This window comes from Anabrus simplex, chromosome 1 (genome assembly GCF_040414725.1).
Source record: "Anabrus simplex isolate iqAnaSimp1 chromosome 1, ASM4041472v1, whole genome shotgun sequence".
In the NCBI taxonomy this organism is placed as follows: Eukaryota; Metazoa; Arthropoda; class Insecta; order Orthoptera; family Tettigoniidae; genus Anabrus; species Anabrus simplex.
The window spans coordinates 1,294,387,860-1,294,403,071 of NC_090265.1; the positions used below are offsets into that span (position 1 = coordinate 1,294,387,860).

At 37.9% G+C, this 15,212-nt stretch overlaps 1 protein-coding gene across 5 annotated transcripts in view; it reads right to left on the bottom strand.

Annotated features, from left to right (window-relative positions):
* Positions 1–5,038: 5,038 nt before the first annotated feature.
* Positions 5,039–15,212, bottom strand: part of LOC137496898 (sialin-like) — a 106,061-nt gene continuing 95,887 nt past the window's right edge. For 3 of the 5 annotated variants that reach the window (XM_068225478.1, XM_068225479.1, XM_068225480.1), the window contains exons 9-10: positions 10,530–10,615; positions 5,042–5,995 (exon numbers count right to left, since the gene is read on the bottom strand). In XM_068225478.1, coding sequence (XP_068081579.1) covers positions 5,798–5,995; positions 10,530–10,615 — 284 coding nt within the window. In that variant the 3' untranslated portion in view covers positions 5,042–5,797. Of the gene's footprint in view, positions 5,996–6,136; positions 6,190–10,529; positions 10,616–15,212 lie in introns of all 5 variants that reach the window. The other 2 variants (XM_068225481.1, XM_068225482.1) reach the window with 2 other exon arrangements.

Below are 15,212 nucleotides of genomic sequence, written 5' to 3' on the forward strand. Positions count from 1 at the left end.
TGTTTAACATCTTTAGGGAAAGGACCCACAGGCTGATAAGGATTTTGTCTAACAAAGACATTTTTAGCTTCATTGTCCATATCTAACTCATAATTTACATGATCATTTGAATACTTTCCTATGTTGACAGGCTTAATTATATTTATGGCAATTTTGTCACAATCTTCATTTTCATAATTTTGGTGTATTTCTATAACACTTTTCACTTCAGAAGTGCATTCATCTCTGACACTGCAAGGGGGAGTATCATATGTAACTGTTTTACTAATACTAGAACTAGGAGGAGAGAAAAAGAAAAGCATACTTTCTGATTATATTAGACATGTTTACAAAATTACTAACCGGCTTGATAAAAGCAAATACAGTAGAGACAATACGCAACATGGATTTAGCCTTGCTAAAATGGGAGACAATTCGACGGTGGCACTCCTAGTGACTTGACCTGAAAAAATCGCGCTAAATTCAAATATCAATGGAAATGTATATATGGAAATGGATAAATAAATTACGTCTAGAAAGAAAGTGTTATTGAGATATTAACTTCGAAGTTGCTAAAGCAATTCTGGATAAATGAATGAAGAATTATTTAAAAGGTTATTATTCAAAGACTGGAATTAGACATATAAACAAGATGTAAAATGGACTGCTGTGAAATAGCTTGATCTTTCATTTATGCATTACTTTTTTAGCTTTAGCATTCCTGCCTGAACTCTTACGGTTGTATTTGTCTTTTTTCTCATTTAAAAACATTGTATCATCACATTAAGACACTTGTCAATAAAAATATCGGCACATTCCTTACACATATGATGCAATGAATTAACATTTAATAGCTGGACAATTTTCCTCTTAACATGAAGCCTACTAACAGAAAGAAAATCTATAAAATCCCGGCTTTAATCTTAGAAGAGGGATGAAAGAAAGAAAAGTATGAAAATGTTGTTGATAGTGATGCTTTGAGGAATATTTACGTACAATTAGAGCAAAAATGTAACATACCCTTGGCTGTATAGTCGAGGATTTTTAAAGTCGCTGGCCTGGAAATGATCTGAACAGATCTTATAATTCTTATATAAGCGTAACGTCCCTTCTTTCTTGTACACCTTATCCAAATCACTTACCGGTATGTGACATTTCAAAACCCACAGATCACACCTACAACAACACATCAGTATTGAAGGTTAACTGCTGTACTATACAATAAAATATGCGTATTACATTTTAAGCCAGTTAAAATATGGGTTGAGCAGGTCAGAAGATTATGAAGTACTATAAAGATCTCTGTCACTGGAAGAATATATATGCAAACACAATATTACTTACATTTTCTTGTCATGAGGGAACCTGAAGAACGACCGTGCATTCTTCTCTACTTCATAGTTACTGCAGCCAAACACAGCACATACCTTTCCCCTCATGTTGAGAGGAGATATCAAGGAATGACACACGCTACTATTTACTTATGTCAACTCACTGAAAAGGCATAAATAACACCAAAAACTTCACACAAAAATACACGTGCTCTTCTGACAGAATCAGTAGTTTTCAGGTCTACTCGCTAGAGAGAGCTCCAATAGCTGTCCCTCGATATCTCGCTCAGTGTCGCGTATTGTCTCTACTGTATTTGATAAAAGGTAGTTCAGGTTTCAAACAGATCATTCCAGTACAGCTCAACTTAAAGGATTCCAGTAAGATACAGCAGATATTTTGGATTCGGGAGGTCAAATGGACTGCATTACTACTGACCTATCCAAGGTTTTTGATAGAGTAGTTCATGGAAGACTGCTAACTAAAATGTAGGCTATTTAATTAAACAAAAGAGTGGTTGTACGGGTGGCTACATTTCTATAAAATAGAATAGGTGAAGCATAATCTGTTCCTGTAATGATTAAGATGGGGGCTCCGAAAGGCCCCTTATGTTTTCCTATGAATATAAATGATATGAGCAAACAATTGGAATCTCAGATAAGGCCTCTTGTAGATAATGTTATATTGTATAGAGTAATAACTAAGTTATAGGATTGTGAGCAACTGTGAAAAGACCTCGACAAAGTTGTGAGGTGGACTGCAGAAAATGGTATGTTGATAAACTGGGTAGAGAGTAAGGCTGTAATTTTCACCAAGAGGAAATGTCCTGTCAAGTTTTAATTACTGTTTTGATAGAGTGAATGTAACTCATGGGAATCACTGCAAATACTTAGATGTTAATATAGGTAATGAAAGATCTTCATTGGGGTAGTCACATTAATGAGGTTGTAAATAATAGTTACAGACCTCTTCCTATGGTTGTGAGGATATTTAGGGGTTCTAGTAAGGATATAAAGGAGATGGCATATAAGTACCTGTCATGACACCAATGGGAGTATGGTTTCAGTGTGTGTAACCCTCACCAGAATTAATTTCTTGATTTGAGAAGTGGAAAAGTTCCAAAGGAAAGCAGCACGATTTGTTCTGGGTGATCCGACAAAAGAATAGTACTGTATTATGAAAATATTGCACTTTGTGGACTGGGAAAACTTGAAAGTAAGGAGACAAGCTGCTCTACTAAGCAGTATGTTCTGGACTGTCAGAAGAAAGATGGCGTGGAATAAAATTAGTAGATGAATAAGCTTGAATGGAGTTTTTAAAAGTAGGAAAGATAAAGTTGGAATTCGAGAGGACAAATTAGGGCAAATATTTGTTTATAAGAATAGGATTTAAGGATTGGAATAATTTACCAAAGGAGATGATTGATAAATTTCTCTTTGAAATCGTAAATGGAATCTGTCACTGGGATGACAGCCCTAAATCGGTGGTAAATATAAATCCAGAATGCAGCGGTTCAGACATATGACGAGGATGAAGCCTACAAGATGAGCCCAAATGCACTTGGAAAGAGAGGTAGATGGAAAGTGCCTGGTTGGAAGACCTAGAACCTACTGGATGTACTGTATATGGTCAACACACATTGCAACCAGGGAAGGACAATAGATGATGTCATGAAGAACAGGACATTTCTGAATAGAGGAGAATGGAAGAGGCTTATGAACAGCACCTGGGAAACTTGAAATTTAAACCATTGATGATGATGATGATTCAAACATAGTATGCTTGGCCTATATACTTAGCCATCCATGTCCCTAGGCTACCAACCAGACAAGTTAATTTGTATTAAATAACATCAAGAACATAACAGCCATAAAGGTAAAATCAGTTAATCATATTTTATTTATTTCATTTCATTTATTAACATGACAACTGCCTACTATGATGCCAGGGCATTGGAAAGCTGCTGTCATGATACAACAAATGCCGATAAAATTATTTTGTTATGTCAATGTGCCTCTTTATAGCCCACCGGAGGTTAAAGAAACAGCTCTTGTAGAATTTGTCCTTGTCCTTCCATATATTCATATTTATCCTTATCTCATCTTTCTGTTTCTACCTCTTCCTGGACTGATCTCTAATTGTGTTTATCCTATTATGTATTCCTACTCAGGTTCCTTTCTAAACATTGCTTGGTATTCATAACTGAAATTCTTTTGGTCTAGGTTTATGATACGTTAACTTCGACTTTAACTAAAATTCTATCCTAGTAATTTTCTGGAAGTTCTCATGGTGTAAATTCTAAACAAGAAACAGTAATCTGCTGTGACCTATGGACTCAGGTCATTTTCTTTCCACTGGAGATATGTTGGATTGGGGAGATTTGAGCTTTCTCCATGAAGAGTGGAAACTAGACATGCAGTTTATTTAGGAGGAGAATTCTGTATCACATGTCATAGGGAATAATTTTTGCAAATGAAGAAATAATATTTATAAAATGCAGAATTTAGTATATACTTCTACGGAGGAAATTTTTGCATGATTCTAGTACTAAAAATCAGAGGGGAAAAAAGAGAGCAGAAATAATTAATCAATTTTTAAAAGAAGTATTTTATTTTAACAGTTTAAGCCTCATGCCTTACATTGAAATGATATGCAAAGCTATGTAAGCCATGAAAACTTCCATTTCAATTTTTAACAAAAGGGAAATTTACATAGCATGTAGGGTGTTGTCCAGTGGGATTTGAAGAAATATTCAGAACACAGCTATCAATGAAATATAGAGAGCTTCAAATCCCACTGGATCTAAGCTTATAAATCAGAATAAAACTTCTGTTTGTTTATGAGATTGAAAAGTTGATTAGTGGTGTTTCTTCAATTTCCAAAATACTGGGGATCCCAATGCAGATGACTATGTGATATTCTTCCACATTATTCCTTAAAGAAGTGTGAGGTGGTAAGTAGAAATATGTTATCATTCTGAGAATATTAGTATAATATATTCTCCTGAGATGATGCAGTCATAATTTCCAAAAGTATTATGCCATTTATACACTGACTGACAGAGCAAATGCAACACCAAGAAGGAGTGGTCAGAACTTTATGCCAATTGCAGGGTAGACTGACGTCACTGAGGTATGCTCATGATGTGAAATGCGCTGCTGTGCTGCGCACGTAGCGAACGATAAATGGGACACGGCGTTGGCGAATGGCCCACTTCGTACCATGATTTCTCAGCCGACAGTCATTGTAGAACGTGTTGTCGTGTGCCACAGGACACGTGTATAGCTAAGAATGCCAGGTCGCCGTCAACGGAGGCATTTCCAGCAGACAGACGACTTTACGAGGGGTATGGTGATCGGGCTGAGAAGGGCAGGTTGGTCGCTTCGTCAAATCGCAGCCGATACCCATAGGGATGTGTCCACGGTGCAGCGCCTGTGGCGAAGATGGTTGGCGCAGGGACATGTGGCACGTGCGAGGGGTCCAGGCGCAGCCCGAGTGACGTCAGCACGCGAGGATCGGCGCATCCGCCGCCAAGCGGTGGCAGCCCCGCACGCCACGTCAACCGCCATTCTTCAGCATGTGCAAGACACCCTGGCTGTTCCAATATCGACCAGAACAATTTCCCGTCGATTGGTTGAAGGAGGCCTGCACTCCCGGCGTCCGCTCAGAAGACTACCATTGACTCCACAGCATAGACGTGCACGCCTGGCATGGTGCCGGGCTAGAGCGACTTGGATGAGGGAATGGCGGAACGTCGTGTTCTCCGATGAGTCACGCTTCTGTTCTGTCAGTGATAGTCACCGCAGACGAGTGTGGCGTTGGCGTGGAGAAAGGTCAAATCCGGCAGTAACTGTGGAGCGCCCTACTGCTAGACAACGCGGCATCATGGTTTGGGGCGCTATTGCGTATGATTCCACGTCACCTCTAGTGCGTATTCAAGGCACGTTAAATGCCCACCGCTACGTGCAGCATGTGCTGCGGCCGGTGGCACTCCCGTACCTTCAGGGGCTGCCCAATGCTCTGTTTCAGCAGGATAATGCCCGCCCACACACTGCTCGCATCTCCCAACAGGCTCTACGAGGTGTACAGATGCTTCCGTGGCCAGCGTACTCTCCGGATCTCTCACCAGTCGAACACGTGTGGGATCTCATTGGACGCCGTTTGCAAACTCTGCCCCAGCCTCGTACGGACGACCAACTGTGGCAAATGGTTCACAGAGAATGGAGAACCATCCCTCAGGACACCATCCGCACTCTTATTGACTCTGTACCTCGACGTGTTTCTGCGTGCATCGCCGCTCGCTGTGGTCCTACATCCTGCTGAGTCGATGCCGTGCGCATTGTGTAACCTGCATATCGGTTTGAAATAAACATCAATTATTCGTCCGTGCCGTCTCTGTTTTTTCCCCAACTTTCATCCCTTTCGAACCACTCCTTCTTGGTGTTGCATTTGCTCTGTCAGTCAGTGTAGTTTCTTGTTGGAGAACTGATTATGGTACTTCTTCATTTGTTATTAATTCCTTCCCTGGATTCTTTGATTTTAGTTCTTGTATTTCCTCAGTAATTGGTTCCTCAGCAGTGTTCCATGGTTGAACTTCATTGGTACCAAAGCAGATGAAGAGGAGGCTTGGTAGTAGAGCCATTGCTGCTGCAATAATAAATACCATCTGCCACTGACTGGAACTTTGCTGAAACATAAGCAACAACATCACAACTTAAGGATTATTTTCTTGAGCTTTGATATTCATTATGTAGAGATGAAAAAAATACATACTTAGTTTTATTGACTACATTTTACAAACAAGCCCTATAGTGTAGGGATGAAATACCTGTATCTTAGCTGGAGGTCTCAGGTTTGGTTCCAAGTCAGTCCAAGTTGGTACTAACAACATAAGGCAAGCAGGTATAAGTACTAACATAGCTGGGGATGTGTGGGATCTGGTAAATGCAGCATGAATGAAGTTTAAGGAAGCGGAGATTGTTATCAGTGGAATACTCTGTAGGAGGGATACTGACTGGAAGGTGATTGGGGATTTAAATGAGACTATGGAATGGGTAGGTGGGAAACTGGGAGTGAGATTTCTAGATCCTAATGGGTGGGTAGGAGACAGGGATCTGCACCCAGATGGCCTTCACTTAAACCACAGTGGTATATATAAGTTAGGAAACTTGTTTAGAAGGGTTACAGGCAGGTACATTCAGGGAAACGGGGTGGCCTAGGGAGCGGTGTTAAGCGAACAGGGAACTGGAAATCAAGTAGGGATGACATAAAAATGTTAGTGCTCAACTGTAGAAACATTGTAAACAAAGGAATCGAATTAAGTAATTTAATAGATACCGTACTGTATATACTTACCAGATATTGTAATAGGAGTTGAATCATGGCTGAGAAATGATATAATGGATGCAGAGATATTCTCACAGAACTGGAGTGTGTATCGTAGAGATAGGATAAGAATGGTAGGAGGAGGAGTATTCATTCTGGTGAAAGAAGAATTTGTAAGCTACGAAAAAGTTAAGGGTGAAAAACATGAAATTCTGGGTGTCTCTTCTCTAAAGCTAATAGGCAACTTGATGTCTTTGGAGTGTACAGACCGGGAAAGGGTAGAGCTGACGCTGATTCAGAATTATTTGATATGATAATCAGCTATGTTGGAAATGATATGGAAAGGAATGTGATAGTAGCAGGTTATCTCAATTTACCAAATGTCAATTGGGAAGGTAATGCAAATGACAGGAAGCATGACCAACAAATGGCAAATAAGTTAATATGGGAAGGGCACCTGATTCAGAAAGTGATGGAACCAACTAGAGGGAAGAATATTTTGGATGTGGTGTTGATAAAACCAGATGACCTCTATAGAGAAACCGAAGTAATAGATGGTATTAGTGATCATGAAGCGGTTTTTGTCGTAGTTAAAAATAAATGTGAAAGAAAGGAAAGTATTAAAATAGGACTATTAGGCAGTACCATATGGCTGATAAAACTGGCATGAGGGAGTTTTTAAAAAGTAAATATGATCGGTGGAAAATGGTCAATAAAAATGTAAACAGGCTCTGGGATGGGTTTAAAGCAATTGTTGAGGAATGTGAAAATAGGTTTGTTCCTTTAAAGGTGGTAAGGAATGGTAAGGATCCACTATATTATAATAGAGAAATAAAGAGACTAAGAAGGAGGTACAGGCTGGAAAGAAATAGAGTTAGAAATGGTTATGGAAGTAAGGAGAAATTGAAGGAACTTACTGGGAAATTGAATCTAGCAAAGAAGTCAGCTAAGGATAACATGATGGCAAGCATAATTGGTGGTCATACAAATTTTAGTGAAAAATGGAAGAGTATGTATAGGTACTTTAAGGAAGAAACAGGTTCAAAGAAGGACATTCCAGGAATCATTAATGAACAAGGGGAGAGTGTATGCGAGGATCTTCAAAAGGCAGAAGTATTCAGTCAGCAGTATGTAAAGATTGTTGGTTACAAGGATAATGTCCAGATAGGGGATATGAGTAACACTAAAGAAGTATAAACATTTACATATGATAACAATGACATTTACAGTAAGATACAAAAGTTGAAAACTAGAAAAGCAGCTGGAATTGATAAGATTTCTCGGGATATACTAAAGGCAGTGGGTTGGGATACAGTGCCATATCTGAAATACTTATTTGATTATTGTTTGGTTGAAGGAGCTATACCAAATGAATGGAGAGATGCTATAGTAGCCCCTGTGTATAAAGGAAAGGGTGATAGACATAAAGCTGAAAATTACAGGCCAGTCAGTTTGACATGCATTGTATGTAAGCTTTGGGAAAGCATTCTTTCTGATTATATTAGACATGTTTGCAAAATTAATAACTGGTTTGACAGAAGGCAGTTTGGGTTTAGGAAAGGTTATTCGACTGAAGCTCATTTTGTAGGATTTCAGCAAGATATTGCAGATATCCTGGATTCAGGAGGCCAAATGGACTGTATTGCGATTGACCTATCTAAGGCATTTGATAGGGTAAATCATGCAAGACTACTGACAAAAATGCGTGGAAATGGACTAGAAAAAGGAGTGACTGAATGGGTGGCTATATTTCTAGAAAGTAGAACTCAGAGAATTAGAGTAGGCGAAGCTTTATCTGTGCCTGTAATAATTAAGAGGGGAATCCCTCAAGGCAGTAATATTGGACCTTTATGTTTTCTTATATATATCAGTGATATGTGTAAAGAAGTGGAATCAGAGATAAGGCTGTTTGCAGATGATGTTATTCTGTACAGAGTAATAAATAAGTTACAAGATTGTGACCGGCTGCAGGGTGACCTCGATAGTGTTGTGAGATGGACGGTGGACAATGGTATGATGATAAACGGGGTTAAAAGTCAGGTTGTGAGTTTCACTAATAGGAAAAGTCCTCTCAGTTTTAATTACTTCCAACTTAATTCCAACTTTATCTTCATATTGTGATCTTTCCTACTTTTATAGACGCCATTCAAACCTATTCGTCTACTAATGTCATTCCACGCCATCTCTCCGCTGACATACCACTTAGTCGAGCAGCTCTTCTTCTTTCTCCCAAATCTTCCCAGCCCAAACTTCGCAACATTTTTGTAACGCTACCCTTTTGTCGGAAATCACCCAGAACAAAACTCATACTCTTTCCAATTATGCTTGACATTATGTCATCCTTAGCTAATTAAAGCTAATTTCTATTTCCTGGTAAGTTCATTCAACCTCTCCTTACTTCCACAATCATTCCTAACTATATTTCTTTCGAATTTGCACCTCCTTCTTAATCTATTTATTACTCTGTTGTACAAAGGTAATCCCAAAAATAAGGTCTCCTGTTTTTTTATAAATACATAGACCTGTTTATTTCTACAGTGGTTTACATCATTTTACAGCATGAACATTTAGTTATTTTTCTACATAATTACCATTTTGGTTGATGCATTTTTGTAGACACTGTGACAGTTTTTGTTTGTCCGTGTCATAACAGCTCGCTGCCATGCTGTTCAGGAAGTTGTGAACCTCATCTTTCACCTCATCATTGGTGCTGGCACCCATCTTGCGCACACCTTCCAGTATTTCAACTTTTCCATTAAAATTCTGTGAGTGGCACTTCGGAAAACCTTAGGAACCAAAGTACAGAGATCATCCATTGTGATCTGTCGATCTTCACACATGAATTGCTCAACCTTCATGACTGTCTCAATGGAAATTGACAGTCTCCCGTTCCTTTGTTCGTCATGAATTTCAGTCCGACCGGCTGCAAACTCTCTACACCACTTACGAACATTTTTGATGTCCATGCACTTGGCGGTAACATTCAATGTGAGCTCCATTCTCAACGGCTGCCAAGCCAAGACTGAGTACCTCAGCGTGACGTACACATGTTTATATGCGAGCGCGGGAAACACTCTTCACAATATTGTGACCAACAGCCACACGAACAGAGTTCTTTATTTATAAAGAAATAGGAGACCTTATTTTTGGGATTACCCTCGTAATATAATGGATCTTTACCATTCCTTTCCACCTTTAAAGGTACATACCTGTTTTCACACTTCTCAGCAATTGCTTTTAACCTATCCCATAGGTGTTGTTTACATTTCTATTTACTGGTACCGTACCATTTTCCAAAGACCATAAATACTTTTTATGAACTCCCTCATGTCTGTCTTATCAGCTGCATGGTACTGTCCAATGTTCCTACTTTTACAACCTTCCTTCCTGTAGCATATATTTTTAACTGTGATAAAAACAGCTATGTGATCACTTATTCCATCAATCAATTCAGTTCTCTATAGAGCTCATCTGGCTAAGTTTTCTGGAATATTCTTCCCTCTAGTCGGCTCCATCACTTTCTGATTCATCTGTCCTTCCCAGATTAACTTATTTACCATTTGTTGGTCATGTTTTCTGTCATTTGCATTACCTTTCCAGTTAACATTTGGTAAACTGAGATCACCCACTACAATCATGTTCCTTTCTATGTTGTTTCCCCACACTGCTGATTATCTTATCAAATAATTCTGGTCAGCATGTTAAGTGAAATATTTTTCTTGGTACCTATGTAGTAGAAGGAAACTTTCTTGAAAATAATCCTAGCCTCAAAGCATTTTCAATGTTTCAACAATGCTTGCATCAATGGGTTGAAAGATAACAAGATAGATAACATTATGAAGAGGAAGACAATCAAATTGAGTACTGTGCATAATTTCTACTGCAATAATACTTACATTCTGATAGGTTAAGAACCCAACAATCATGGGTGAAATGAAACCTGGCATAACTGACAACATGTTGGTAAACCCCATCACTGCACCTGTAAAGGGAACACATGTAATTTGACTTCTCTTCCTCATAGATTTTCACCAATTTTATGTACAGTACACATCAACAATCAAGCTGAATGGCCATGCAGTTTTAAGGAGAATTTCCTTCAGGTGAACTGAAGGCTGTTTCTTGTAATGTAGAATGGAGTAAACAATGAATTAACTTTTTATTCAAGGGAAGTTCAAGTGAAAATGAACCAAATTTTATTAAAACGAATACATATTTAAAGTTAACTAATGTAAAAGGTTCCACCTGATCGATACTTTCCTTTTTTATTATTTAGCCTTCGGCAAAATTTTTGTCATTAAAACTTACAGTACATGTTTTGACTGCTTAGCAATCATCATCAGCTGTTTCACATAATGCTTAGGTAAAAAATAGCATAAAACAATTCCATAATTAAGATTAAAAATTATGTTAGTAAGGAACAATTAGGTGGTGGGGAAGGGGGAGGAAATACGTGAAGGGTGGGGTGGGGGGCAGTTGTTAGGTAAAGATTAAAAACTTATACAAATTAAAAAACTATTTTTTGAATTAAAAAGTCTTTGGTTTCATTCTATGTCACTGCACTGAATATTTATTAAATTTGATGGTTTTTAACATGATGCTCTTGCAAACTTGTTTTGGTTGTATAATGTTCCTTCTTTTGCTACACCTTTCTTGTTTGTATCTCGTTACTGTCCAGTGAAGAAGATTATGTTTATTGTTGGTCAAATTATTCAGGTTTCGTTAAGTTGGATAGTTTGGAGTACGACCCCTATCCAATTGTTCGGTTGTACAAATTCTATTCGGAAATCGTTAAGTTGGGATGTTTGGTGTACGACCTGTAACCCTGTCCAATTTGTTCTTGTTCCGATGTTTACGAGTTTGTATCTATCTCTACTGTCCTCGACCATTTTTTTGCCTTTCGTGGCTCTTTCCTTCCTTTTCTCAGTACTCTTGTTTTCTGAGGAGTCAAATCTCGTCCACTTTCTTGGATGATTGAAGTCAGGAGATAATCTTGTTGCTTTACCACCACCACCACCAGCATCATCACCATGCTTTATGATATATATGACTGACTAGCAAAATACCTGTGCTTTGCTATGGCTTTAAACTGAAAGTTATTATTCAAAGTTTTATATTTTGGAGAGACCACCATTGGCTCAGCCTGTAAAATACACCCTCAGTTCATACATTAAATGGTTTTGGGGGAATAATGATTTATTTTCTGATCTAACAGTCATTTGAACCCCATACAGAAGAATTGGAATGCTTTAAACCTTATCTTATTTAACATCTGGGATGTAAAAACGACCAACCTGTGAAATTTTGATTTTGTATGTCAAACAGTAATGGAGGAAAGAATGCTTTTGACGGGGTGAATGTTTGTAAATATTTATTAACATCTAAGATATAGAAGACCACCCTTTATGTAAAATTTTAAGTTTGTGGCTGAAACAGTTTTGGAAGAATGGATATTGTGCTTTTGAGACTCAACCACCATCTAAACCCTTCAGGGAAGAAATATTTTGAAGTATACAATCTTTTATACCTAGGACAAAAAAGAAGAACCTTCTTGTAAAATTACAACTTTGTACATCAAACAGTTTTGGAGGGATGAAAAATGTTGTTTCTGGAGCTAACTCCATTCAACACTTTAGGGGTGGAATGTTTAAAAATATTTTTTATTTCACACCTAGGATTTAAAATATATACTGCTATTTGCAATTTTGTCTTTGTACGTTTAAACTGTTAGGGAGGAAGGAATGAATATATTTGTTTTCAGATCTTAATTCCCATTTAATCCTCTGACTCTCTAGAAAATCATTTGAAATTTTAACTTTGTAATTCAAACGGTTTCTTATAAATGCACATTTTTGTCATCATTCCTCACCCTCAGTCAGAACCCACTAGGGGTGTATTGTTTTAAGACTACTTCTTGTTTAATATCTAAGACAGAATTTTATGTTTATAGAGGGCAGCAAGGAGCTTCCGTGGCTCAGACGGCAGTGCATTGGCCTCTCACTGCTGGATACCATGGTTCAAATCCTGGTCACTCCATGTGAGACTTGTGCTGGACAAGGCGGAGGCGGGACAGTTTTTTCTCCAGGTACTCCGGTTTTCCCTGTCATCTTTCATTCCAGCAACACTCTCCATTCTCATTTCATAGCATTTATCAGTCATTAATAAATCACTTTGGGAGTGGCGACCCCATCGTACTAATAGCCTATATCTGCTTCATTCATCACATCCCTGACCCGGTCAATGTCTGGAAAACAGGTTGTAGGTTTTCATTTTTTTCATTTTCAGAGGGCAGCACTCATCTCTGATAAAAATTGTGATGAAACCTCCTTTATTATTTAGGCCTGGTATATGTGGAATTTGATTACTAATTTGAGAGGTTTAAATCTTTAAAAATTAGACATTCAACATGCACTAGAATATGTAGGTACCATTACTGACATACAATCTGAAAACATTTTCCTCCAGTTGTGTACTAAGTTTATTTCAGTTAAACCTCTGAATTTTACAAATAAATTTCTTCAGCAATAAAGAAGAGAAATCGGAAATTTGGTTCAGTACCTTGGTTGTTGTGAAGACTTAGTTCTAGAACTTCAACAACTTCTACATGGTCCCAAACCTTTTATACATGAAAAATTTGGAATTATACCATATTTGACACATATGACACCCGAAGTTCTTGTAAAATTACAAATTCATACATCAAATGGTTTGGAGAGATGAATGATTTTGTCATAAGTCTACATCCCACAACCAAAATCCCTTCGGGGTGTATTTTTAAGACATGTTATTATTTAAAATCTAAAACATTTAGGAGCAACCATTATGTGAAATTTTAACCTCGTACGTCAAGCGATTTCAGAGAAATGGATATTTTTGTCAACATGCCTCACACTCACCCCCAGTCAAAACCCCTTGGGGGTGTATTGTTTTAAGACCACTTTTTATTTATTTATTTTTCATTTTCAGAGGGCAGCACTCATCTCTGATAAAAATTGTGATGAAACCTCCTTTATTATTTAGGCCTGGTATATGTGGAGCAGCCGTCATGTGGAATTTCAACCTAATAAGTCAAACAGTTTCAGAGATATGAATAATTATGTTTTTAGGCATTACCCTCCCCCAAAACAACTTAGGGGTGAATTATTTTAAGACCACTTTTTATTTAAAATCTAGGACATATAGGAACAACCTTCATGTGCCTGCCATCCTCCCCCCCCCCCAACCAGCTGAAACCCCTTAGGGGTGTATTATTTTAAGATCATGTTATATTCAAAATTTAATACATATAGGAGCAACCATCATGTTAAATTTCAACCTCGTATGTCAAACGGTTTCAGAGAAATTAATATTTTTGTTTTTGGATATTATCTCCACTGAATATTGTTTCTAAACTTCTGTTATTTAACATCTAGTTCATAAAGGAGCAATCATTAAGTGATATTTCAATTTTGTTTGGAAAACAGTTTCAGAGTAATGCATATTTTGGTTTACAGCATTTTACCTCTGTTTCATCCCCTTAGAGGTGGAATTTTTTGAAACCCTTCCTTTGTGGGTTGTGGTGAATGAAGACAAACTGTATCAGTGTGTAGAAAACAAAATGAACTTTATTAACAGTGTCTTAAGATCAGATAACCGCACGAATAGAGGTCGGTGTGAAGAAGTGTTAGGTTCAGTAAAGGTGCTAAAAAAAAAAAAAAAAGACTTGGACATCTTCAGAGAGGAGATCACAAGGATAGCTGACACAACACAGTCAGGTAAGCAACAAGCCACATACTCGGAGGTAGTACAATCAAGGCCAAATAACCTCACCACAGTGGTAACGACTAAATATGTGGTGGTTGTATCACCAAAAAACTCCGATGAAGTGAAGGACTCTGAGAAAAACACTAAGATTATTGCAGTCCTCTACAAAAGCAAATTCAATTAAAGAAGGGGTAAACAAAATCAAGAAAATACAAAACAAGGAGGTAATGCTTGAATTATGAAATGAAAATGAATGCAAGACAATGGTGAACACAATTGAGACAAATAATCCCCATCTGAAGGCAAGATTACCACGCAAAAAGAACCCCCAAATTATTATCCATGGAACTGAGTTTAACTTCCCCGGAGAATGAAGTAATTCCCTCCATAGTGTAACAGAATCCAGTTGTCAAGCATGCTCTCTCCACTAATCCCAACGACATAGCACTATGTTTCATGAGAACATCACAAGATGGCAGCACAAACTATGCTGTAGTTGAAGTCAGTCCAGCAATCTACCAGGCACTAGAGAACTGCAAGAAGCTCTACGTAGGATACATGAGATGCAACTTCACTGAACATGTTTCTGTGATTCGCTGCTAATACTGCATGGGCTACGGACATTTCTCTACATATTGTAATAAGAAACAGTGCTGTTCACTCTGCTCAGAGGCTCACAACTTTCGTGACTGACCAAAAACAATGATTGAGTGCATTAACTGTAAAATACAAAGCCAAAGAAATGCAATTAGGCACCAACAAGAATTAAATTCCCAGCATCCTGCTACATCATTAGATTGTTCTATATATCAGAAAATACTCAATATCATAAAATT